Consider the following 27738-nt stretch of genomic DNA (forward strand, 5'->3'; position numbering starts at 1 on the left):
ATCTTATGCCACCACTAGTGATGGTGTGATCTGATGTGTGTGTGTGTGTGTGTGTGTGTGTGTGTAAAACTGTTAGCCTGAAAGACACCCACGAAAGTCATGATAGTTACTGCCTCTGGAGGAAGGGGAGATAAATTGGATGTGAAAGAGAAGAAAGAAGAACACAAATTTAATTGCAATATTGCATTTCTTTTATTTAAAAAAAAGCTTGAAGCAAATATAAAAATGTTAACACTTACATTTTTGTATATATAGACACTTTTTGTATTTTCTACATTTTTCATATGTAAACCCTCCCCACTCTCCACACATCATTATTCATTATGATCATGAAGGGTTTATCCCAGGATATTCATTGATAGAAAATTAAAAGAGTAATTTATAAAATCACTACATGAACAAGTAAAAACACACACAGCAAAATTTACATCAAAATTATTACGTGGTACAGAATCCAAAAGTCATAAAAAGCAAAAGCTATCTTTTTTTCACTCTGGCACCCATCTGTTCTTCCCTGGAGTCAAACACTGTTACCAATTTTTAGGTATACTTCCAAAGATACTTACTGCATTTACAAGCACAGACTTATATTGATTCTAAAAGAATAAGAGACATTTTCAGCATGTTGCTTTGTTCAACACCACAGTATATCTTAAAGATGGTCCCCCATCAATACATATAGAGATCTCTCTTTTTTATGGCTTCATAGTATTATCATGTGCTGATATGCCAAAAACTAATCCATTAGACCCTTTTGGGTATATATTTACTATTTTGCAGTCTTCTGCTCTTAGGAATAAAGTGAAATTCAATCACCTGTATAGAAGCATTTCACACATGTTTGAATATATATGTAGAATAAATTCCCAAAAAAGAAATTTCTAGAGAAAGAGATATATGCATTTACAATTTTGTTAACTACTGCCGGATTGTTCTCAGTAGAAGATGTACCAATTTACAGCAATGCATGGAAGTGCTTTCCCCCTTAAAGTTTGTTACCAATCTGAGTAATTTTGTCAATTGATACTTCTGCTATCATGAGTAATGTTTCCATATCTTTAGGAGCTATTTTAAATTCTTTTTCTGTATTCTACCACCTGTCAAATCCTTTGCTCATTTTTCCTTTGAGACCTTAGAATTTTTCTCTTCGATTTGTAGAAGCTATTTTTTGAAAATAAGAAATTAACTATTTGGCTGTGATATTTGTTGCAATTCTTTTTCCAGTGTGTTGTTTCTTGACCTTTTATGCTGTTTTTGGTACAGAGATAATTTTGTTTAAAATAGTCAATATTTTCCTTCCTGGTTTCTGATTGAGGGCCATACTTAGACCTTCCCCATGCTGAGATTATTATTTTTTTAAGTGCTACTTCTTCTTCATGCACTTCCATGATTCCATATTTTTACTTTTAAAAACTTGGTCCTCCTGGAATTTATTTTGGTATCTAGTCTGGCATATGGCCCAAGCTTAAATTTTTTTAGCTGGGTGACACAGTTGTTCATCATATATTGAATAATCCATCTTTCCCCAATTAACTTGAATTTAACATATAAAGTTAACATAACTTAACTTTAACATATGCTGTTAATACATTTCAACATGTATTTTAAATTTATTTTTGGCCATTTCATCTTGTTCCATTGATCCTCCACATATCAGCACCACATTGTTTTAATTATTGTAGCTTTATAAGATGTTTTAATATTTGGTCATACTGACTCACTCAGGTTTCTTCTTTTCTAGATTTTTCTTGGATATTCTTGCCTTGTAGTTTCCAATAATTTTTTTTTTTGAGACAGGGTCTCACTCTGGCTGCCCAGACTGGAGTGCAGTGATGTGATTTTGGCTCACTACAGCCTCGACCTCCCAAGGCTTGGGTGATTCTCCCACCTCAGCCTCCCAAGTAGCTAGGACTATAGGTGCACACCACCACAGCCAGCTAATTTCTTGCATTTTAAACAGAGACAGGATTTCACCATGTTGTCCAGGCTGGTCTCGAACTCCTGGACCCAGGCAATCCACCTGCCTCGGCCTCTCAAAGTGCTGGGATTACAGGAGTGAGCCACCATGCTTGGCCTTCATTAAATTTTAAAATCATTTCAATGCTATTGGGGAAAACCTGTTGGCATTTTTATTGGGATTACACTGAATTTATAGATTAACAGTGAAAATGGATATATTTATAATTTTTAATCTTCTTATCAAAAAACGTGGTGTGCTTTTTATCTGTTTAAGTTCTTTTTTGTGCTCTTTAGTTTCATTGTATAGTTTTATTGTTGCAGAGCTTATACTTTCTTGTTGCAGTTATTCTTAATTATTTTATCTTTTTGTTGGAGTTATAATATGGCTTTTTCTTTCATCGTATTTTCTAACTACATGTAGTCTGACATAATAGGCAATTAGAAAATAATATGTATAGACTTAACCTTATGTTTCACTAATTTATTTGTTCTCCTTTCCTTCTTGAAACCACTACTTTCTTCTCAATTCATTTTTTCTTGTTATAGTACGTTACTCATATACTCTTGCTAATAGCCCATCCCTATATGAATAGTTTTTCTGACTTGGAACAAGTAGGAAGTTTTTTAAAAATCACTTATAGCCCATCCCTGTATGAAGATGAATACTATAAGTACATTATTCCTACTTGTTCCAAGTCAGAAAATCTATTTATTTTGCCCTCGACTCTGAATGACAGTTTGGGGAGAGAAGTCTAGGTTTGATGTTGTTTTTCCACAGCAGTTTGAATATGCTACCTGTATTCTGCTTACATCTACTCTTGCTAGTGAAATAGTTATTGTCAAATTCACACTTCTTTTTGTAGATTTTCCAAACTTTTTCTTTTAGGATTAAAAAAGAATCTTTGATGTTCTGAATCTTGATTGTAATGTGTTATGCTTGACCTATATATTCTGCCACTATTCTGGAAACTCTTTTAGTCAAAAGAGGTATGGTGGTGGTGATTTTACCCCCCAAGGGACATTTGGCAATGTCTGGAGACATTTTTGGTTGTCACAACTGACAACCAACCCTGGGATAGGGGAGGGAGGGTGGTGGATTTGCTACTGGCGTCTAGGGAGTAGGGCCAAGGATGCTGCTAAACATCCTACAGTGCTTAGAGAAGCCTCTCACAATAAATGGTTGTCCAGCCCAAAAAAGCCAACAGTGCCAATGCTGATAAACCCTGAGGTATGGGTTTTTTAGTTCTAGGCTTTGGTCTGGCCAACTGGGGGCAAAATGAATTTGGCTTCAGCCTCAGGGCAACACTTTCTGGCTGGGAGATTCTGTCCTGGCTTTGTGACAACGGTTGTCCTGGCCTGTGGTGGTGCCAGCCTCAGTGTATTACCATGGTTTACCTAGCTTTTCCCTACCTGTACCAATGACTCATAGGTTTTAGTTCATGGAGAGGTGCTTTTCTTGTTTGTGAGGATGGCTATGCATATGGCAATGTTTTGAAATATCTTCCCCATTATTTCTATGAGTTTGTTTTAGTAGAGGGCGATTTCAGCATGTGACCTTCAAGGTCTTTATGCAAAGGGGCAAAGTCAATAAAATTCATTCTAGCAATACTGAAAGAGAAAAGGAAGCAATAAATCACTCATAAACTCATCAACTAGAAATATTCAAGGTTAATAATATTCCAGAAAGCTTTTAAAAATATATCAGAGAAAATATAAGAATAGCTAGATAGAATTATGTTAAATTGAAGGATATGATACATAATATTTTAAAATTATTTTTATGTTTATTTCACTTGAACAAAAGAAAAAGCAACTAATAAAATTGAAGGAAGAGCTGAACTACCGAATATTTTTCTTTAACTCAAGAACTTTCAGTTACAGGAAGATTTATCTAATATTAAAATGACTAAATTACAAAAAGCATAAAATGTTTGAAGCCATTTTTAAAGTTGTTTTGAAATACATATTAGCACTCAAACTTCCCCACTCCCTAACTTTTGTTAATTGCTGTAATGGACATTTGTTGTTTTGATCTACCCAACATCCTTTCATCCTACTTTGGTAACTGATATTCTTTGGGGGAACTGATCTTTCCACTTTACATCATGTTTTGTGGAAATTTTTCAACTAAGGAACCTGCCCTATGCTAGCTAAGAGTTGAGTACGGTATGCAAACTAGATAAGTGCAACTCTCTCACTGTAATTTAACCTCCTTAAATCAAGTAAAGAAAATGACTGTAGCCAAGTCACCCCTGCTACCTAGGTCCTTGTAACTGCCCAGGCACCTCTCCCCTCTAAGGCCTATTTGGTCAGCTTGTCATTTTATTCTATCAGGTCCTCCCTAATGATTCCAATAAATTATTTTTGTTTGTTTTTTTAAAATGATCCAAACCCTGGTTTTATGGATTGAAACAGAAGAATCTGTCTGATATAAAAATATTTTTACTTTGTGAAGGTTTGTAACATTCTTTTCTGTAATTATAATTCCTATATATCTTAATTATATACATGTGAATGGATTTAAACTTAACTTTGGTCCAATTATAATAATCTTTTATTTGTATATGTTGCTTGCTTAGCTAGATTTCCTTACTGAGTAACTTTTCTTCAAGAATGATTCATGGGTCCTGTATTTCTAGAACTCTTTTATATTCAAAAATACCCATGTGCTGCCTTTGTACTAGAATAATATTTTGACTAGGTTTAATATTTTTAGGCCAAAATTTATTTCCCTAAGAACTATACACATGTTGCTTCACTGCCTTGTTAGATGCTTCTGGTCAAGATAGAGGAACAGGGACCATATTTATCCTCCCTCCTGAAACAATTGCAAAATAAGACAAAATATATGAAACAATTGCAAAATAAGGCAAAATATATGAAACAACAGGTCTCGAGACATTGGAAATCAGTCAATGAAGGATACTGATCCCTGATCACTGTCCTAATGCAGGATGTGGGAAACAGATGAGGTCACCTCTGTGACTGCCCCAGCTTACTGCCTGTAGAGAGTTTCTAGGCTGCAGTTCAGAGAGGGAGAACTTGGGTACTGTGGGACAGGCTTTCAACTCTTGTTTTATTGAATTATGAACTTCTTAAATTCTTCTATGGCAGGAGACATCTATGGGGAGGCTTTGTTTGTTTTTTGAGTCAGGGTCTCACTTTGTCGCCCAGGCTGAAGTACAATGGCGTGATCTTGGCTCACTGTAACCTCTGCCTCCTTGATTCAAGCAATTCTCTTGCCTCAGCCTTCTGAGTAGCTGGTATTACAGGCATGCACCACCACACCCAACTAATTTTTGTATTTTTAGTAGAGACAGGATTTCACCACGTTGGCCAGGCTGGACTTGAACTCCTGACCTCAGGTGATCCACCTGCCTTGGCCTCCCAAAATGCTGAGATTACAGGCGTGATCCACTGCGCCCAACTTATGGTGAGTTGTCTTTTGTCCCCTGAGTTACATATCCTTTCAGGATGGGTTCTTCATCTGGCTCATGTCATATTTCTTTTCTACATATTTCCCCATTGTCTTTCTGCCTAATGATCAGAACACTTATCTTTCTAATGCTTAATCAGGGCAGCTGGGTAGAGTCTTTCTTTTTACCTTAAGATGGTATAGAAGGGCTCTCTTTGACAACTTTCTTAGATGAAGTAGACTTGTTTGGCTTCTTCTCCAGTGTATAGCTGGAGGCCTGGGTGGTGTCTTCCATCTACTTTTGTGTAGCCTGATATGATCTGGTGTGAGATGAGGCCCTCGCTGTTAACCTGGTTTCTACTCTTTATTGTTGCCTAGGAACTTCCATTAAATCCACTGAATTCCATGAAGGAGGCAAAGCATCCAGGAATAAGACACAGCCCCCTTCATTGAATTCATGTGAAATCCTGGAAAATCCCTCCTGTGTCCACGGAGAGTCCCTGGGGACAATCAGGAGTTTCTGTGCTCAAGGGTCTCCCTGGCATTTCCCTGAGCTGCCTGCTCAATACCTCCGCCACCACCCTTCAAACTGGCCATATTAACAAGAATTCTGGTTTTCTTTTCTTTATGTGACATCTATTCATGACTACACTGGGCAGATGAGATAGTAGCTATGCCTTTATATAAAACTTTTAAATTCTTTTTTTTGTTTTATTTATTTAATTTTTAGAGACAGGGTCTTGTTCTCTCACCCAGACTGGAGTGCACTGGTATGATCATAGCTCACTGTAACCTCAGACTTCTGAGGTCAAGTGATCTTCCTGCCTCAGCCTTCTGAGTAGCTAGGACTCCAGGTGTGCATCACCATTCCCAGCTAATTTTATTTATTTATTTATTTGTTTGTTTGTTTGTTTTTGTAGAGACAGGGTCTCACTATATTGCTCAAGCTGGTCTTGAACTCCTGGGCTCAAACAATCCTCCCACCTTGGCCTCCTAAAGTCCTGGGATCACAAGCATGAGCCACCATGCCCAACCTTTTCTAGTTTTTAAATTTTCATACATATCTATTAGATGTTTATAGTGTAAGATTGAACTCCATTCTTTGCTTCTCTGTTGCTGGTAAATTTTTGGCTATATTTTTACTAATTTTGCACATTCTTTTACATATTGGTAAAGGAACAGTCTGTGATCTGGATTTATTCAGATCCTTATTCAGAATTACCAATTGTTTTATTAATCATTTTATCTTAAATGTGTCTCTACTTACTAGTGATTTGCAGTATATTCCAAGTTAGTTGTAAAAACATTTCACAATAGACTAATTTCTTGCTTTCCTGTGAAATTGTCTCAAATTTAAAAAGTAAAGTTCTTAATATTGTAAGTAGCTGCCAGAAATAAACCAATTCTAGCTTCAAGTTCATACTTCTTACAATGAGAATTTTAAATTTCTTTATTCTTGGGAAATAGCAGGGCCTTGCTGTTTTTAATAGTGAATTAACTCTGAATTTTTTAGTTTCTGTCTCTCAGAAAAGATGGATTTGTTTGGCTTTAAATATTGAGAGAGTTTCTAGAGACCCACAGGAAATGAGAAATTTGCACTTTTGTAGCAATGGCTTTTGAAAGACTAGCTAAAATCCTGAAGACTCAGCAGAAGAAAGATATTAAACTGACTTTGTCGTTTTGTTGATTATTAAATTAAATGGAAAAACAAAATGTAACCTTTGAGTCCAATAGACTCATCCCCCTAGGCTCTCTATCATCTTCAAATCAATCAGTAAAACACAATGTGCCTCCCTGGGGGACTGTGGCAGTCTTACCTTCATGTAGTAACCTAAGACGCTCCATAAGAATAAAAAATCAGAGCTAAGGAACAGATTCCACATAACCAAAAGGCTCACAAAAAGCATTTTAAAATATAGTGATCAAAAACACTAATGTCGTTAAAAGAAAAAGCAGAAAATAATAAAGTAATATAATGTGGTCTTGCAAAAAACAGCCTGTGATCTTACATTTCAAAACATGTCTTGCCCGTTCCTGGCACCTACAAGGCCAGATGAGCTACCTGCTCCATCCTTCACATTCTCCCTGCACGTCCCATTCAAGCTTTTCTGCAAGTGGCCATGTTAAAAATTTATAAAAATATCCGAGTCTGCCTGGCACGCTCAGAGATTCTCATGACAAGTTCTTCCCTCACTGAGCACTTCCCTGACCACCCAAAATAACCACCCCCTCCATCTACCTACACACATGTGCGCGCACACACACACACACACATCTCTGAGTCTCACGGTCCTCTAATTACTGGTATCCCTTTTTACCATGGGAAATTCCTTGTCTATCTGTGCATTTGTCAGTGGTCTGTCTCTGCCCTAAAGGAGGAATCTTACATCGATTCGTTCTCAATCCCCAGCACCTAGAAAAGTATGTGACTTAATAAGTGAGTGTGTGCTTACATGTTTGGATTAAATGGTTTCACAGTTAATTAGAGATGAGAACCACGTAATTGTTTCTTAGGCTTGGGTTTCCTGTCACACAGAAGCCTTCAGAATATACAGATGTCTTTTTGCCCTAGAAGCCAAACAGAGCAGAAGATTGTAGGCCCCAGCCGGTGGGGCTACTCCTGGATTGATTCCAAACACGATATTTCTTTCCAGGCCTGAAAATCGACAGACACTGTCCAACACAATGTGATCGGTTAGAACATCCGACGCATCACCGATCTGTAGTAACAGATCAGACTCCTCATCGAGCTGAGACAGTTTTCTCTTCCTCATTGCTGTTAGAAGCCTGTCTTTATATTTTTCCACTTCACTTGCTTTGGTGAAAAGCACAGCAATATCCTTCGGAGAATAACCATTCCGCAAGAGAAAACGGCATTTATTCGCTACATAGATCAGTATCTCCTCCAAGTTCAAGTCTTCAATAATCTCTAAGTTGCCTGGGACACCTTGAGCCCATTTAGGTTCATAGAGCATCACCAGGGACCCAGGGGGGAGGTTAGGTGGAGGATTTTGTCGGGCTTCCTGCATTACTTGTTGTAGGTAATTAGCTATTGGACCTGCATTGCGGACCACTCTGTTGATCTCTTCTCTTGGATACTGGTCTGAGGGAGGGGGGAGGCCACTGCAACTCAAGTGATTGGTCTGAAAGTAGTCCAGAAAGATCCAGAGAACTCCTGGGCCATCCCTTGCTGTCTGAGTGATGAACTTTGCTTTCCCATACCAGTCCCCATCTTCAGTGCGGAAATTCTGAGCGTCATCAATGATAATGTGCTGGATGTGTTCAAAGTTGTTTTTCATGAAGGTTTTCCGGGTCACTGGCTGGCAGATGTTTTTCTTGCTGAAACTGTAAGAAACAGAGTCAGGTTTTTCCCCAATGAAACAAAGAAAGCAGATTCTACTCTTAAACTCCTCTGGTCATGGTAAATACAATATGAATTTTAGCAAGTAAACTGAAAGCCACACCAGCCACAGTCACTCAAGAAAATAAAGTGAACACAGACAAGCAGCATACCTCACCAACTTCTTCAGGGGCTGGTTTTCACAGATGTAGAGAATGTTAGCCGGTTCACAGTGAAACACATTCCTGATCTTCTCCATGATCCTAAGAGCCAAGATAGTCTTCCCTGATCCAGGTAAGCCATGAACAAACAACTCTCTGGTCTTGCGAAGGTTCTTTGAAAGCAACTCATACTGTTTATTTGTCAGTAGGTTCAAAACCTCAGAGCCCAGCTCTTCACTTAAGAAGGATTTGAACCCAAGCAAGACTATCACGAGGGACTGTAACAGGGCTTCCATGTGCTGGGGGGTCATGAAGTTATAGGATTCAGGGTAAATTTGTAAATACGAACTGTAAACGCTCTGTGCTTTTCTATCAGAATTCAGCACACAGACCAAGGGGGTGATGCATAACCTCCCACTGTAGCCGCCTTTGTTCACCAGCTTCTGCTTCAAAGAATAGGCAACTATCATAGAATAGCCCTTGCACCCCGCATCCCACTTGCTGAAGATGGTGTAGAGAATAGGGGTGTTGTTCTGGGAAATTAGAAGAGCATCACAGATGACTCCCTGCTTCTCTTGCAGACCTAAATCCACAGCCCAGCTTTGAGAAAAAATCAATATTCCTTGAGAGAAAGGGCGCATTTCTGTATTTATTAAGTCTCTGAGTCCTTTATGTTGTGAGAAGAGTTCCTTGTAGAGGCTTTCTGGAGTATATACCACTCTGTCTGAAAATACTAGACAGGGAAAGGATGGGAAGAAATTAGAAAAGCCTCAGACAAGCTAGTAATCATCATTATACGTAGAAGAATTAATCAACACTGGGACTCTACTATGTATCTACAATAGGTTATACATTACTAATAAAAAGATAAACAATTCTTATTTTGATGGGGTGCTAATTAGCTGGTATAAACAGACAATAATAATTATGGTCAAAAGTGGTCAATACAACTAGAGAGAAGGACAGAAAGTATTATGTGAATACCAAGGAAAGGTACAATTTAGGAAAGAAGAAAATATGAAAGTCTTTATGAAGAAGGAAACACTTGAGCTGATTCTTTTTTTTCTTTTTTCTTTTTCTTTCTTCTTTTTTTTTTTTTTTGAGATGGAGTCTTGCTCTGTCGCACCAGTGGTGCGATCTCGGCTCACTGCAACCTCTGTCTCCTGGGTTCAAGTGATTCTCCTGCCTCAGCCTCCCAAGTAGCTGGGACCAAAGGCGTGTGCCACCAAGCCTGGCTAATTTTTGTATTTTTAGTAGAGCTGGGGTTTCACCATGTTGGCCAGGCTGGTCTCAAACTCCTGGGCTCAAGTGATCTGCCCACCTGGGCCTCCCAAAGTGCTGGGATTACAGGTGTGCGTCACCGCACCCAGCCCTGAGCTGATTATTAAAGGATGACTTGGAGTTAGTGAAGAGGAGTTGAAGAGGAGAATAGAGACATGGTCAAAAGAGGGCACATGACTAACGCTCAGGGGCAAGAAACAGCAAGGAAGCTGGGCGTGGTGGCTCATGCCTGTAATCCCAGCACCATGGGAGGCCGAGGCAGTTGGATCACTTAAGCCCAGGAGTTCAACACCAGCCTGGCCAACATGGTGAAACCCCATCTCTACAAAAAACACAAAAATTAGCCGGGCGTGGTGGTGCGTGCCTGTAATCCCACCCACTCGGGGGGCTGAGGCACGAGAATCGCTTAAACCCAGGAGGCAGAGGTTGCAGCCAGCTGAGGTCACACCACTGCACTCCAGCCTGCACAACAGAGTGAGACCCTGTCTCAAAAAATAAATAAATAAATAAAAAGCAAGGTCCATTCAGGTCACTCCAAGCAGTTTGTGTTGCTGACATCCAAAGTGCGAGGCAAAGAGGTGGAAACAAGGATGGTGAGGAAGGCATTAGAGTGCCATCTTAACACCTGGCAAGATTACGTACTGTATGGTTTCACTTACCTGACATTCTGTAACCTGACATTCTGTAAAGCACAACTATAGGTACAGGCAACAGATCAATGGATGCTAGAGGTTAGGGATTTGGGGAGAGTTTGACTAAAAAGGGACAGCATGGAGACTTTTTTTTGGGGGGGACAGGGTCTTGCTCTGTCACCTAAACTGGGGTACAATGGTATGATCATGGCTCACTGCAGCCTCTACTTCCTGAGCTCAGGTGATTCTCCCACCTCAGCTTTCCAGGTAGCTGGGACTACAAGTGCATGCCACCACATCCAGCTAATTTTTGTATTTCTTTGTAGAGACAGAGTTTCGCCATGTTGCCTAGGCTGGTCTTGAACTCCTGGGCTCAAGTGATCCTCCCACCTCGGTCTCCTAAAGTGCCAGGATTACAGGTGTGAGCCACCTCACCCGGCCATCTTTTTTTCTTTTTGATAGGATAAAATGATTCTAAGCTTCTTCCAGAAGAGAAATGCCGTGATAATACCATGTTGGTGAAAGTGTATTTGGGTATATGTTTTAGCTTACAATCTGGCAATATCCATCTAAAGTTACAAGTAATTATTACTACTTGGAATTTTTTTTTCTTCTCCTTTTTTTTTTTTGAGATGGAGTCTCCCTCTGTCGCCCAGGCTGGAGTGCAGTGGTGCCATCTTGGCTCACTGCAACCTCCGCCTCCCGGGTTCAAGCGATTCTCCTGTCTCAGCCTCCCGAGGAGCTGGGACCACAGGCGCATGCCACCACACCCAGCTAATTTTTTGTATTTTTAGTAGAGACAGGGTTTCACTGTGTTAGCCAGGATGGTCTCGATCTCTTGACCTTGTGATCCGCCTGCATTGGCCTCCCAAAGCTCTGGGATTACAGGCCTGAGCCACTGTGCCCGGCCACTACTTGGAATTTATCCTTAAAGAACACCTCAGGTATATTATGGTAAAATGTATATTGTAGCATTGTTTAAAAATGAAAAAATTAGACGTCATATAAAAGTCCATCAAAAAAATGATTGGGCTGGGTGCAGTGGCTCATGCCTGTAATCCCAGCACTTTGGGAGGCTGAGGTGGGTGTATTACCTGACGTCAGAAGTTTAAGACCAGCCTGGCCAACGTGGTGAAACCCCATCTCTACTGAAAATGCAAAAAAATTAGCTGGGTGTGGTGGCATGCGCCTCTAATTCCAGCTATCTGAGAGGCTGAGGCAGAAGAACTGCTTGAACCCGGGAGGTGAAGGTTGCAATGAGCCAAAGTTTCACCGTTGCACTCCATCCTGGGCAACAAGAGTGAAACTTCATCTCAAAAAAAAAAAAAAAGACTGGTGGCTTGGCGTGGTGGCTCATGCCTGTAATCCCAGCACTTTGGGAAGCTCAAGTGGAAGGATCGCTTGAGTCCAGGAGCTTGAAACCAACCTGGGCAACACAGGGAGACTCCATCTCTACAAAAGTTAAAAAATTAGCCTGGCATAGTAGAGTGCTGCTACTTTGTAGAGATGGGGTCTTGCTATGTTGCCCAGGCTGGTCTCAAATTCCTGGACTTAAGCAATTCCACACCTCACCCTCCCAAAGTGCTGGGATTACAGGTATGAGCCACTGTGCCCAGTCTTTTCACTTTCTTTAAGGTATATTTTGAGGAACAGTTCTTAATTTTAATGTAGTAAAATTTATCAATCTTTTTAAGTTTGATCCTTTTGTGTCTGGTTTAGGAAATGCTTTCCTACCCCAATGATATAATTATTCATATACACTTTCTACTAAAAGTTTTAAAGGTTTGGCTTTCATATTTAAGTCCTTAAACCTCTGGAATTGATTCTGTATATAATATAAAGTAGGAGTCAATTTTTTATATGAATGAACAATCAACATATTCCAAAGCAACCAGAGATGGCCAATTACCTGGAAAGTAGCGTTTCTGCTGCTCTTTCAGACATTCCGAATTCTTATGAATGCATACAGGCTTGCTGCGGGGCGTGGCAGATGACAAACTCAACTCGAGAACCATCTCAGGACACCTGGAAAGGTCTTAGGAAACAAGAACCAAGGATTCAATACGCAAAAAGGCAGACCCCAACTTATAGCTGAGCTGTGCTACAAAGTCTTTCACCTAGTCTTACAACTCAAGCCACGGCCCACAGATACTTGCCTTTACGTCTCAGGTCAGCTCAGGAAAGCCTACTGAGGGTTTTGAAGGAAAAAATAACTAGCATAAAGCAACACTTTTTAATTTTATTATGTCAAAACAAAACTATTTTTATTTCTATTATTTATTTATTTATTTTTTGAAACAGTCTCTGTTGCCCAGGCTGGAGTGCAGTGGCATGATCTCAGCTCACTGCAACCTCCGTCTCTCAGGTTCAAGCAATCCTCCTGAGCAGCTGGGATTACAGGCGTGCGTCACCACATCCAGCTAATTTTTTGTATTTTTGGTAGAGACGGAGTTTCACCATGTTGGCCAGGCTGGTCTCAAACTCCTGACCTCAGGTGATCTGCCCCCCTCGGCCTCCCAAAGTGCTGGAGTTACAGGCATGAGCCACCGTGCCCAGCCTGTTTTTATATTTTTAGAATGCTACTTTTTAAAGAAAAATGATGAGAAGATGCAAAGGCCAATGGATATAGACATCTGAGCAGATTCTGAGGTGGACTTTGTTTTTTCTGGACCTTTGAAGAAGTTACTATTGGTTTTCTATTGTCTAATTTTATCTCAGGCTTTCCTTTTCCAGGGTAGATGCGTGTCACCAACCATCCTCTGGCTTATCACGTACCAGCTCCCCAAAGGAAAAATGGGAAAGCAGAGCGAAAGCCGTGATTTGGTCATGTTTTGGTTCAAAAAATGGAAGTGGGCAGTGAGAAAGGGTGAATATTTAAGAAGGGAAAGTCAGAGGAAAGTGGCAGTAAATTAAAGTGGACACATCTGTACATGTGAAAAAAAGAAATTTCCTAAATAATTAAATGCAAGCTCATAATTGAAAAATAAGAGGCTTGACTATGAACATAAGAAAGGGTGTGAAAATTGAAATAACTAGGTCAAACAGCCCCCTGCACCAGCCTTTAATGGGGCTACTAGCCAGGGCATCTGTTGAATGAAGACTATTTAAGATGGCAGAAGAAAGGAAGGGCAATAATCCACAAACTACATCTACAGGGATTAATAAGTCAGACAATTGCAACTCAGAGAGTAAATCTCTTTCCCCAGATTCCAAGGAATACCATATCCCTCTTTCCTCTCTGACCCGCCCTGCCTTGCTGCCAGCAAACATTACAACCATTGTGGATATTGCTCCCTAACCTGGGTCAGCTTCCAACATCCAAGCAGTCCATTCTCTTGTGGGCAATTTTCTCACACTGTTGTCCTTCACCTGCCAGGAACTAGGCACTTTGGCAAACACCGCACAGCAGAATTTCTCCACCTTGATTGCACAGACATATCCACGGAGGGCCCCCTTATCATGCACTTCAAGGAAGTTAAGGACATATTTTATCTCAGGCCTCTGTGTGCAGAAATGATGGACAGGTAGCTTCTTAATACAGCCATCAATAGAAGCCCTCAAGCTCGTAAGGTCTATTTTCTCTTTTTCACATCCAATCACTTGACAAGTCTCATTGTGCACACCAAAAAATACATATCCTCCTTCAGTATTTGCAAATGCAGAAACACACTTCGGAAGTCTGTCTTTAACACAGTGTGACACGTCTGTCGAGAACATTACAAATTCAACATGTGTGGACTCAGGAAGGTTGAGTTTTTCCAGATACTGAAGCCGCTTTCTATCAAATAAAGCAGTAGCTGACACATTTATGTTACCTTCATATTGTACACTACCCTGAGCTGCCTGTGGACCTAATGAATTGGAAACATTAATATTCGTATGAGTCTGAGTCCTGCATTTGAGGAATGCCACAGCTTCCTGAGAATCCATGACATCAGTGGATGTTCTCTCTCTGTGGTACAAATTGGAGCATAAGGTAGCAAGTGGCACACCAGCCTCTGTGTTCCATGATTTCACAAAAATCAAAAAGTGGTTTTCCTTCTGCATCTTATCTAAATGGCTTCTGAAAATTGGAGGCACATCCAATCCTACTCCATGACGTTCATAATTGTAGCCTTTGTTCTCAATCTCAGCCTTGATTACACCCCCACCAGAATTCAGCAGAGCACATACTGCTCGCAGGATGATTTCATTCTGTTTCTCCCGCAGGCGAGGGTCCATCTCCTGCCTCTGCTGAGTCCCAAGGGTGACTTTTCCTGCATCTACAACACACTCAGGAAAGTTTGTATCCACATCAATCCTAAGACTCATCTTCTCAGCACTTGGCCTATTCCTATCCTGAAATGTTCTCCTGAAAAACAGAAAGATAGAACCATTAGAACAGGACAAGAATAGGAGAGGCAGGAAAATCAACAGATTAAGGCCATCCTACTGAGGTTGGTCCCTTCATTTATTCCTGATATGATTTGACTGTGTCCCCACCCAAATCTCATCTTGAAGCTCCCATAATTCCCACATGTTGTAGGAGGAAGCCGGTGGGAGATAATTGAGTCATGGGGGGCAGTTTCCCCCATTTTGTTCTCATGGTAGTGAATAAGTCTCACGAGGTCTGATGGTTTCATAAAGGGTTTCCCCTTTCACTTGGCTTTCATTTCTATCTTGCCTGCCTCCATGTAAGACGTGCCTTTCACCGTCCGCCGTGATTGTCAGGACTCCCCAGCCATGTGGAACTGTGAGTCCATTAAACCTCTTTTTCTTTATAAATTAGTCTCAGGTATGTCTTTAACAGCAGTGTGAAAATGGATGAATGAAATTCCCACATAGCTTGAGGTCAGATTTATACATGAATTAAGCTTGTAAGTTGAGTTGAGGAGCTGAGTCTGCTGGAAGCACACCACCACCACAGAAATGACCAACAGGTTATATTTATGCTGTGTATTTAGTAACTATCTGCCAAGTTCTCAAAGTGGCAGAGTCTCGCAGGTCACCTGCAGAAAACAGAAAATTTTACATTGATATTTGTGGACTGGAGCTGGAAAGCAATGAGAAAGCTTTCGTGGTCAGAAGTATCTCTGGGGTGTGCTAATATTTATTGTTTTTCTTGATTCTTTGTCTTTCTCCTCTCCCTGAGACCTGGGCAATTTTCAGATTATTTTATAGCCTAATATTGGGAGGGGACACATCTGATTGAGTTGGCAACCTGTCATTGTTGCTATGGAACAGATACGTAGCAATGACGTCAGCTTCCCCTAATCCAAACGGTTTCCATCTTGTCAAAAAACATCATATATATACATCCTAGCTGTGTTTCTGTGAGCAGGGGCATTTTCAGTGACAAGGGGCATAGGCAAGACTGAGCCCAACATCTCAGCACCAGGCTGCAGTTATTCAGCTTGCTCCATAGTAACTCCACAAGACATCAAGCACTAGTGCAAAAAAAAAAAAAAAATTGCTTTACTCCAGCGGAAGCAAAGGATCTGAGATCCAGTAGATAATAAATCACGAGTACACAATGTAAACATTGGCAAAAGAGCTCAAGTTTTTGTTGGGGTGTTGCCAGGAAAAGCCACCTGTCCGGCTGCCAAGAATTGCCACTGGAATGGCAGGTCCTTGGTGAAATTAATTGTATCTAAGACCTAGTCTTCGACATGTCAGGACCATAAAATTAATCTTTTTAGGACTCCAAAGTTCCCTTCTGAGGGAAGGTGATTTCGTACCCCAAACTCAAAACAGAAATAGCTGAGTCACAGTGATACTTGATTACTGTTCAGTGGGAAATGTAACTATGGGGGAGCTCAGGTGTTTATTTCAAAGCATCTCATTCATTCCTGTAGATTTAGAGCAGTGGTCCCCAGGATCAGTTTCTTGGAAGACAATTTTTTCACGGATGGGGGTTGGGGGTTGGTGAGGAGATGGTTTCAGGATGGCACTGTTCTACCGCAGATCACCAGGCATTAGTTAGATTCTCATAAGGAGCGTGCAGCCTAGATCCCTCACATGCACAGTTCACAATAGGGTTCACGCTCCTATGAGAATCTAATGCCACCGCTGATATGACAGGAGGCAAAGCTCAGGCGGTAATGCTCACTTAAACTCACCTCCTGCTGTTCAGCCTGGTTCCTAACAGGCCACAGTCAGGTACTGGTCCACGGCCAGGGGGTTGGGGACCCCTGGTGTAGAGTATGTGAAGCCAGATTTCAGAAGGCTGCTTGATAAGCATGAAATCAGATCAAAAGAGGCTTTTTATGACCTGATTGACCTCAGTAACCACAATTTCATGCAGCTGTGCCACAAGGCAATCACTAAAAGGAAGGTGGCATCGTGTAATAGTAAATCGCTTGGGCTGTGGAATGAGGAAACCCTGAGTTCAAACTCCCAGTATTTGCCAGCTTTGTGTCTTTAGGAAAATCGTTTTAACCTATTTGCATATACTCTGAAACAGGTGTAAAACAACCAAACTGGTAGTGTTTTGTGAGATTAAAACAGAAAAAAAAAAGCAGATATCCTGGAGAGATGAACAAGAATTTTCAAAGGATTGCTGTTCAAAATAGCAAAAAATTGGAAATACACAGTAATAAAGTCATTCTCAATATGGAAAATGACATCCACTTTCACTATTACATGCACTATTTTGTTTTGTTTTTTGAGATGGAGTCTACTTCTTGTTGCCCAGGCTGGAGTGCAGTGGTGTGATCTCGGCTCAGTGTAAACTCTGCCTCCCGGGTTCAAGCGATTCTCCTGCCTCAGCCTCCCGAGAATCTGGGACTACAGGTGCCTGCCACCATGCCCGGCTAATTTTTGTATTTTTAGTAGAGACAGGGTTTCACCATGTTTGCCAGGCTGGTCTTGAACTCCTGACCTCCGGTGATCTGCCTGCCTTGGCCTCCCAATATGCTGGCATTACAGGCGTAAGCCACCGTGCCCAGCCTACATGCACTATTTTGAATGAACTCTAAGAATATAATGTTGTAAAAAATACACAAACCACAGAATACATCTATTATGATTCCATTTATATGAAGTTCAAAAACAGGTAAAACTAAATAATGTGTTATTTAGGAAGACATATATAGGTAGTAATATCATAAAGAAAAGTAAGGAAATATAGAACATTCAAAATAGTGGCTACCTCTGTTTGGGGAGGAAGAGGGTGGAATTAGGGAGACAGAGAAATAGGGGAGAAATATACAGGAAGCTTCTTAGCTTCTAGAAATGTATTTCTTAATCTGGAGTGAATACATGTGTGTTTATTTTAATATTATTTTTAACTATGTAATAAAGTTGTATTCTCTGTTGTATGTGTGGTATACTTTACAATAAAATTATCCCAAAATGAAATGAGTTTTCATTTTTTTTCCCAGGCATTGTTATACAAGTACAAGCTTTCTGCTCAGGCAGACAATGGTCCCCTGCAGGACTCCATCCATTGTTCCATGTATGTCTTTTCATCTCTAGTTAAAGCCCTAAGGCTCTACCTCCCAACTCTGAGAGACACACAGATTAGATTAGATTCTGCTAAAACACCCACGCGTACGCACGTGTGCGCACGCATACACACACACACACCATGGTAGTCATTTTCTAAAAGCAGATTCAGTGTTTTCTATATTGTTTTTATTTCAACTTACATTTTTCCCAGCAGTAAAAGTAATATGTGCTCAATGTGTCAAAGAAAGAAAAACTAAAGGCAGAATTAAAGAAAAAGAACACTTATAGATTCACCATTTAAAGATTTAGCATTCTAATGCATTTCCTTCATCACTTTTCTCTAAATATTTTTGTGTTGTTGGTTTGCAGAGCCATTAACAATAAGATTTGTCTTTTTTAACATCATTAATCCTTTTTCTAATTAGAAGAATAACAGGAGATTCTAACTTAAGAATCCCAAGAAAGATGTCTGTACCTCCTTCACCCCTCATAGATTATTGAAAAACAATAGTGAGTTTTTTAAAATCCAGAAATTTATTTATTTATTTATTTTGATTTTTTTGAGACAGAGCCTCGCTCTATTGCCCAGGCTGTAGTGCAGTGGTGTGATCTCGGCTCACTGCAACCTCTGCCTCCTGGGTTCAAGTGATTCTCCTTCCTCAGCCTTCTGAGTAGCTGGGACTACAGGCACAAGCCACCATGCCCAGCTAATTTTTGTATTTTTAGTAGAGACAGGGTTTTGCCATGTTAGCCAGGCTGGTCTCGAACTCCTGACCTCAGGTGATCCACCCGCTTCAGCCTCCCAAATTGCTGGGATTACAGGCGTGAGCCACCACGCCCGGCCGAAATCCAGAAATTTAAACCTCAACATGTATGCAGAAGGAATGCCAAGTGCACTGAAAACTTGAGCAGGGAAGTTGATGACACCAAAATAGAATGCCTGCAGTAATGGATGCTGGGCATTGCCAGCAAAATTTGAAGTTCTCTGAAGTAGGAAGAAAAACAGTGACTCATGCATGATTACAGAACCCTGTGTCGTAAGAGTTGGCACTGTGAACTGAGATTTCAGATTTCATGCTCTCTGGACACTGTCCTTGCCCTGCCCCCTGCATTTCTTCCCTCAAAAAAGTGGATGCAGGAAACAAGAGATTCAACAAGGAAAGGAAGTTTAAAAATCCCCTGGATGTTTGTGAAGGGAGGTCTGGGAATAACAGCTGCACAGCAGGCCTACAGATCACAGGCAAAACCGCACAACAGAGCAGCAGGCTTCGGTGGACAGAGCCTAAGACCATGCAATTGACAGATCACTTAGTAAACTGAGAGGGTGGAGAGTAGGGGATGAATTGGTCATAGGCACTTAGGAAGATAGACAAATACAAATACAAGGCAATAATGCTAAGTTAAAATAAAAAGTAGTATAGTAAATAAAAGATAACCATAAGGCATTATTTGGCACCATTGTAAATAAAGTCCTAGTCATGATAATATAAACTTCGAATATTGTTCTGATAAAAAATGATGATATAAGATATAGTTGTATTGGCAGGTTGTGGAGAAGGAAGGCATAGGATAAGAAGTGTTGGCCAGGCACAGTGGCTCATGCTTGTAATCCCAGCACTTTGGGAAGACAAGGTGGGCGGATCACCTGAGGTTAGGAGTTCAAGACCAGCCTGGCCAACACGGTGAAATCCCATCTCTACGAAAAATACAAAAATTAGCCAGGCATGGTGGCATGCGGCTGTAGTCTCAGCTACTCAGGAGGCTGAGGCACAAGAATCACTTGAGCCCAGGAGCTGGAGATTGCAGTGAGCTGAGATCATGCCACTGCACTCCAGCCTGGGTGACAGAGTGAGACTCCATCTCAAAAAAAAAAAAAAAGTGTTAGCTCTACTCAGGCCAGGCACAGCAGCTCACACCTGTAATTCCCCCATTTTGGGAGGCCAAGGTGGGAGGATTGCTTGAGGCCAGGAGCTTAAGACCAGCCTAGGCAACATAATGGGATAACGGGTTCTCATCTCTTCAAAAACCAAAACACCAAGCATGGTGGCATGCACCTGTAGTCCTACCTACTTGGGAAGCTGAGGTGGGAGGATCTCCTGAGCCCAGTGGATTGAGGCTGCAGTGAGCCAAGATCATACCACTGCACTCCAGCCTGGGCAACAGAGTGAGACCCTGTCTCCAAAGATTTAAAAGAGAGAGAGAGAGAGAGTGCTATACAGTCATCTTCCAGAAATAAACAGTATCTTCTATGGTCTGAATGTTTGCAACTCCCTAAAGTTCATTGTGCAAATCCTAACCCTAAAGGTGATGGTATTAGGAGATAGGGCCATTGGAAGGTGATTAGGTCATGATGATGTACCCTCATAAGTGAGATTAGTGCCCTTATGAAAGAGGTCCAAGGGAGCATATACACCCCCGCTACCATGCGAGGACCCAGTGAGAAGGCACTATCTATGAGGGCCCTCTCCAGATACCAAATCTCTCAGCACCTTGGACTTCCCAGCCACCAGAACTGTGAGCAATAAATTTTTGTTGTTTATAAGCCACCCAGTCCATGGTATTTTGTTACAGCAGCCCAAATGGACTAAGACAATATCTAAAATAAGAGGGGGTGGGAGGGAGAAAGGAGAAAATAAGCATGCTGTTTAGAAATATAGAAACACATGCCAGAAGAAAAAGCCTGAGAGACAAGAGGCTCCTGGCAAGCAGGAGAAGTGGGAGAGGGTGAGGCCATTGGTTTCCTTACTGTGTCTAAGGAACTGTGATTTTCAAAACTACATTCATGAGACTTTCACTTCCAGTCAGAATAAAGTACTAGGGACTAGGCTACTCTGCTGTCTGAAACAACTAAAACATTTTTGAAGAAAATTTGATGAACACTAGCAAAAATCAAGATCTAAAATCTAAGATGTTACACAAACCTTAAGCACAAGAAATGTGAAAAAAAAATACTGAGGAACATCATAATTAAATTGTTCAAAACCAGTGATACAGAAAAAAATCTTAAAAGCATCCAGAGGAAAAAGGCACATTATATATAGAGGAACAAAAGATGACATTAGAATTTTTCCAGGATTATGTTGTTGACAGGCGACACATAACCTGAAAATATCCTCAGCTGTCCTTTTTGGTTTTTGTTTTTTTAGAGACAGGGCTTTTCACTCTGTCACCCAGGCTGGAGTGCAGTCATGGCTCACTATAGCCTTGAACTCTTAGGCTCAAGCTATCCTCCTGCCTTAGCCTCCCAAGTAGCTAGGACTACAAGAACGTGCCACAGTGCACAGCTAATTTTTTAAATTTTTTGTACAGATAGGGTCTTACAAGATTGCCTAGGCTGGTCTCAAACTCATAACCTCAAGCAATCCTCCTGCCTCAGCCTCTTAAAGTGCTGGGATTACAGTTATGAGCCACCATGCCCCACTGCTCAGCTGTCTTTTTAGTTTTCCCACGGATGTGGATTTAAGATAGTGACCAATTTGTCTATATTATAATAAGTAATTTCATGGAGAAATTTAGCTAATATCCATTTTAAATAATTTGGTGCCAGCAAGTGGCCATTTTGAGAGCACCAGAGATTATCAGAGTAAAGATTCAACCAGATTTTTTCATGGGTGGATCACCTGGGGGCAGGAGTTTGAGACCAGCCAGGCCAATATGGTGAAACCCTGTTTCTACTAAAATTACAAAAATTAGCAGGGCGTGGTGGTGTGTGCCTGTAATCCCAGCTACTCGGGAGGTTGAGGCAGGAGAATCGCTTGAACCTGGGAGGCAGAAGTTGCAGTGAGCCGAAATCATGCCATTGCACTCCAGCGTGGGCGACAGAACAAGACTCTGTCTTTAAAAAAAAAAAAAAAAAAAAAAAAGGCCGGGTGCCATGGCTCATGCCTGTAATCCCAGCACTTTGGGAGGCCGAGGCGGGCAGATCACGAGGTCAGAGATTGAGACCATCCTGGCTAACACGGTGAAACCCCGTCTCTACTAAAAATACAAAAAATTAACCGGGCGTGGTGGCAGGTGCCTGTAGTCCCAGCTACTCGGGAAGCTGAGGCAGGAGAATGGCGTGAACCCGGGAGGCGGAGCTTGCAGTGAGCCGAGATCGCGCCACTGCACTCCAGCCTGGGTGACAGAGCGAGACTCCGTCTCAAAAAACAAAAAAACAAACAAAAAACCCCCCAAATTAGTAATGTTTCTGTTGCATGAGAAACCATGAGGTCAGGCGGGGAGTGAGCCTAGAGCTAGTTTGGCAGAAGCATCATCAAGTTTTGCAGTGACAGCTAATGCCCTAAACCAAGAGAAATAAGCCTTTTAAACAGGTCAAGAGTGAGGCTACAGTAAATAATGGGGTTTTCATGGTTTCCATGAAGTTGAAGGCCCAAGGGCTTCTCTAGATCGCTCTCGCACAAATAGACAAAATGGCTTTCTACATTTGGGGTGCTTTGGGAAGGAGGCTGTTGAAGAACTGATTTCAGGTTCCAGGAGGTCTTTATGTTTGGACTTTCAAAGGAGAGAATCCCTCACTGAAGACAGTCAATCCATAAAGAGGTGCTCCAATTTCAGAAAACTTTGGCACCTATTGTTTGCAATATCCAGTTAACCTAGAAATCCTCTCATCTGTCATTTTGTGAGGGATTTACAATAACTTCGGATAATCTTTATCAGGAGAGAATATTTATCCCTCCTTAGACAGGTTTACTTCAAATAATGAATTGTGTTTTGGTAAAATTGTAATTTAGCCTTAAAAATTTTATGTCCCTTTTCTACTAAGGCTGAGAGCAAGAAAATGGAATCCTTTTAACAGGCTTCCTTGTTCTCTGAACAAAGTAGGAGATCATTTTTATATTGTATCAGAACTGAATCACAAGGTCACAAGGGAAATTTATGTCTTTTAACTCTTTTTTTTTTTTTGAGATGAGTCTTTTTTTTTTTTTTTTTTTTTTTTTTTTTTTGAGACGGAGTCTCGCTCTGTCGTCCAGGCTGGAGTGCAGTGGCGCGATCTCGGCTCACTGCAAGCTCCGCCTCCCGGGTTCACGCCATTCTCCTGCCTCAGCCTCCCGGGTAGCTGGGACTACAGGCGCCCGCCACCACGCCTGGCTAATTTTTGATATATTTTTTAGTAGAGACCGGGTTTCACTGTTTTAGCCAGGATGGTCTTGATCTGACCTCGTGATCCGCCTGCCTCGGCCTCCCAAATTGCTGGGATTACAGGCGTGAGCTACCGTGCCCAGCCATCTTTTAACTCTTACTTGAGCATCTGGACAAAAACAGGGGCTTCAGTGAATCTCTGGAGTATGACTGTCCAGTTATACCATTGTCCTTCCCAAGGCAAAGGCAGAAAAGTATTGACTGTCTCTGTCTAAAGGTGCACTGAAAAAGGCAGAGAAAATTTCTACTACAGTAAAGCAAGTGACTTCAAGTAGAATTAATGACAGATGGTGTGTGGGTTAGGCACTACTGGGAAAAAAGAAATGACAATTTTGTTGATGGTTCTGAAGTCTTAAATCAATATCTTCATCCACTTGGTTTCTTTGCTGGCGGGACAGGAGTGTTACTAGGGGATATGAGAGGACCTTTGCATATAAGGCCTTCAACTGTAGGTTAGAGCCATTCCTTTGCGTCTGACTTCTATGGATATTGGGGAAGTTTGGGTAATGGTTTGACAGGATCTGTCTGAACTTAGTAAGTTCTGCTTATTATTTTGCTTCTCCAATTATTCGTCCTATGTGAGTGGAATTTTTAGCCCCTTACACTGTCAGGTTTGGTGTCAAGATATTTATTTGGAGTATGCATCAAATATAATAGAGAAAGCAAAGGTGTATTCATAGCAGGTGCAACTTGATTATGAATAGAGAAGTCTCTGGAACATCAATACATATTACAGTTCCATTTGCAAATTAAGTCTCTATTAAACTCATAGGCATGATATCAAAGAGCAGGAAGGAATGTTTTTCAGTCAGGGACCAAGGGCTACAGTTAAGGGCTTGGAGATGGAATAAATATATGGTTTATATGTGGGTTACTTGAAATACCTACCACCTGTGTGGTATGTTTACTCAGAGGAAGAGATCGAGCAAAAGGGACAGTGTTTAACATAGAAAGAGTAGTACCATGTTTACCAGAAATTGATGAAGTTGACCACCTGTATTTATAGTTAAATCACCTTGAGTGTTTAGGGAAAGGCAGACTATTGGGTAGTTTCTCCTTCCTCTGAGCACCCTCATTGATCTGAACTGATGGATTTTTATTTGTCTTGGTTCTGTTTACAATATCTGTAGTGTCCTTGTCAATAGGTGGTTGATTGGGAAGTGGGCCACAAGTTTATTTTGAGTCCTGTCTCATTCTAGTTCTAAAGCTCTTTCAAAATGTTCTGCTTGGTGTTACAATTCAGATAAAGGGGTTGTTTTCCATTCCAATTTCTGTTTTAGAATTAAGTCTCCAATTTCATGTTTAACTCCACCGACAAAATGAGATGAAAGGGCTGCTTTTTACCACCTTCTTTAACTGATGTGTTGGAAGGTATTTCCTAGTCTATCCTGAAAAAGTCCAACAGTTTTATTTTTTTGTTTGCATGGTCCAATGGATTTTTATTAGAAATGATTTGGGTACAGCTTTTAGGAGACTTTGCCTTACTTTTTGGATCCTTTTTTTAAAAACCCTCGGATTTACTATGGAAAGAGGGATCCTGTGGGTCCCTTTCTGAGTCTGTCCAATCAGCTTTTGCCCTCCAGGATTTAGCACCTGAGTTTCTGACCAACATGTGTACAAGTTGATAGAGGTTAGGTAACCTTGGGTCAAATGTACCTAGAAGAATTCTAAATTCTTTTATGAATTTTTACTGGTCTTGCTGGGTTTAGGGAAACCTTTAAGTATAACTCTTAATTCAGCTTGGATCCAAGGTTTAAATTCTACAGATGTCTGCATACCTGGCTTAAAGAGAGGGATGGATATTCAGAGGCAACTGGAATTTTGGAGTTTAGGAGAGTTATTGGGCAAAGGGAGGGGGTCTGAAAAGGGGGAAGAGAAGTGAGCAGTTGACTGAAGTATAGGAGAGAGATTATTGAAAGTCATGGCAAAAATTGCAATTACTCTTGCACCAACCTAATAGAAGGATAAGGGGGAAAACAGAGAGCTGGATACACGGAGGCATCTGGAAGACAAGAAAAAGAAGCATTTACTAGGGAAATGAGTCTAGTTTGTTGTTGCTTAAGTGAGTCAAATTTCCCATTGGTTTTGGGCAAAGAATCTTTTAATCAAGCAATTTTTGATCAGAATTTCATTTGGAGGCCTCTGCCTACCAACAAAAAATGGCAGCCCCATTCATCCTGAGAAATCTTATTCCTACTTTTCTAAGGTGCATGTCAAATGAACAATTTTGTTCAAGTCAAATGTACCCCAAAATAGCCAGTAAAGGCCCAGATCATCCTTGGAGTTATGCCATTAGGAAGGTAGGAAGGTAGGTGCATGAGCTAGTGTTGTACAAATAAGAAGCAGTTTCTCCTAGATGAGGAGGGTATTTAGACTTAGAAGACCCCATGAGAGCTGTTGACCATCAGTAGGAGTATAATTCTTGTGCACTTTGTGTCTCAGGTCCCCAACCGTACAGTTGGGCACCTCCTAACACAGACCAGACAATCTGTGCCCCTCAGTAGGCAGAAAACCAGAGAAAGCACTCCCCGTGGACCAAAGTGAAGCTCTCAGGACAAAAACGCAAGATGGAAGGAGAACCTGAGCTGGTTTTATTGGTGACCCACAACAAAGTTTGTCCACATGGACATGGGTTCAGGGAGAACCACAAACTCACTGGACTGTGAAGCAAGCTTGAACAGGCTTGTAGGACCTATGCCTGTGTCTGACCCTGTCATTCTCCTTCTTCGGACAAACCACTTTTAAACAGCACAACACAAACACACACAAAAGAGAGCCAAAAGAGGTGAAAGAGAATGGCCCGATTCCACCTAGGGTGCCAAATAAATGGGAACCAATAACAAAACCCAGGTATCAAATGAGAATCAGTAGCTGAGGAACTAAAAAAAAAGAGACATGCAGTCAGTGCTGACTTATCCTATCAGTGCAAACTCAACAAACCACTCTCTGCAAGGTGCAAGGTGCCTCTGTAGCAGCCATCCTGTTTGAAAATGGGAGTCCACACAGTGGGCAGATGGTACCTTGGTGGAACCTGCAAGGAAACTAAAGACATTAATGAAGTCTGCCTGGATGAGAACAAGCAGAGGCTGTTTATTCAGAGCTCACTATAACGAGGGAGTCAGCCGCCATCATCACTCACATTTGTCAAAGCCTCATAGACAGGCAGGGGAAAGATTGATAGTGACAAAAAGGGAATGCTCAGGTATGACATGATTCAAGGGTGTTGTCATAGGGAAGTTGGAAGCAGGCTAACTAGAAATGAACATCCTGTATGATTAGTTTGGGGAACATATTTGGCTTTCTCTGACTGGTCCTAAATTGGAATCAGGAGCAAAAATTAAGGATGCTGTCAGTTATTGACAAGGTCCTGACCACTACCAGTCAACTGCTGCAGAAGTTGTGTTTTGGCTTCCCAGGCTGGTTACTGCAGCAGTTCTGGGTCAGAGTTCTATTTCTGCATATGTCCTGGCCAGAGTTTGTATGTATATTTAGCCTGTCAACCATAAAATTTCTAGAGAAAAATATAAGAGAAAATATTTTTGCCTTGGGTTAGGCAAACATTTCTTACAGATGATATTAGATGAACAAAATAATTTTTTTTTTTTTTTCTGAGATGGAGTCTCCCTCTGCTGCCCAGGCTGGAGTGCAGTGGCGCTATTTCGGTCACTGGAACCTCCGCCCCTTGGGTTCAAGCGATTCTCCTGCCTCAGCCTCTCTAGTAGCTGGGATTACAGGTGCCCACCACCATGCCTGGGTAAATTTTGTAATTTTAGTAGAGATGGCATTTCACCATGTTGACCAGGCTGGTCTCAAACTCCTGACCTCAAGTGATCTCCCTGCCTCGGCCTCCCAAAGTGCTGGGTTGACAGGCATGAGCCACTGCACCTGGCCTAGATGCACAATAAATTTTTTAAAATGATATATTGGACTTTAAGAACTTCTCCTTCTGAAAGACACTATTAAGAGAATGAAAATATAAGCCTCAGCCTGCCAGAGGAGGGGGCAACAGGAGGAGCGAGAGCATCAGAATGGTGCTAATGGATGCTGGGCTTAATACCTAGGTGATGGGATGATCTGTGCAGCAAACCACCATGGCAACACATTTATCTATGTAACAAACCTGCACGTCAGGCACAAGTACTCCTGAACTTAAAGTAAAAGTTTAAGAAAAAAAGAAAATATAAACCTCTGACTGGAAGAAGGTATTTGCAAATTACATAACTGATAAAGAACTTGTAAGTAGATTATATATAGAACACTCAAAAAGTAATGATAAAAAAACCCAATTTAAAAATGAATAAAATACTTGAATAGACAATTTACCAAAGAAAATATATGGATACAAATAAGCACATTGAATTATGCTCAACATCATTAGTC

At 41.1% G+C, this 27738-nt stretch overlaps 1 protein-coding gene across 1 annotated transcript in view; it reads right to left on the bottom strand.

Moving 5' to 3' along the window:
* Positions 1-3723: 3723 nt before the first annotated feature.
* SLFN5 (schlafen family member 5) overlaps positions 3724-27738 on the bottom strand; it is a 29009-nt gene continuing 4994 nt past the window's right edge. Inside the window, exons 2-5 of the mRNA XM_523607.9 lie at positions 14088-15139; positions 12698-12823; positions 8888-9608; positions 3724-8719 (exon numbers count right to left, since the gene is read on the bottom strand). Coding sequence (XP_523607.5) covers positions 7903-8719; positions 8888-9608; positions 12698-12823; positions 14088-15139 — 2716 coding nt within the window. The 3' untranslated portion in view covers positions 3724-7902. The remainder of the gene's footprint in view (positions 8720-8887; positions 9609-12697; positions 12824-14087; positions 15140-27738) is intronic.

Source organism: Pan troglodytes, chromosome 19 (genome assembly GCF_028858775.2).
Source record: "Pan troglodytes isolate AG18354 chromosome 19, NHGRI_mPanTro3-v2.0_pri, whole genome shotgun sequence".
In the NCBI taxonomy this organism is placed as follows: Eukaryota; Metazoa; Chordata; class Mammalia; order Primates; family Hominidae; genus Pan; species Pan troglodytes.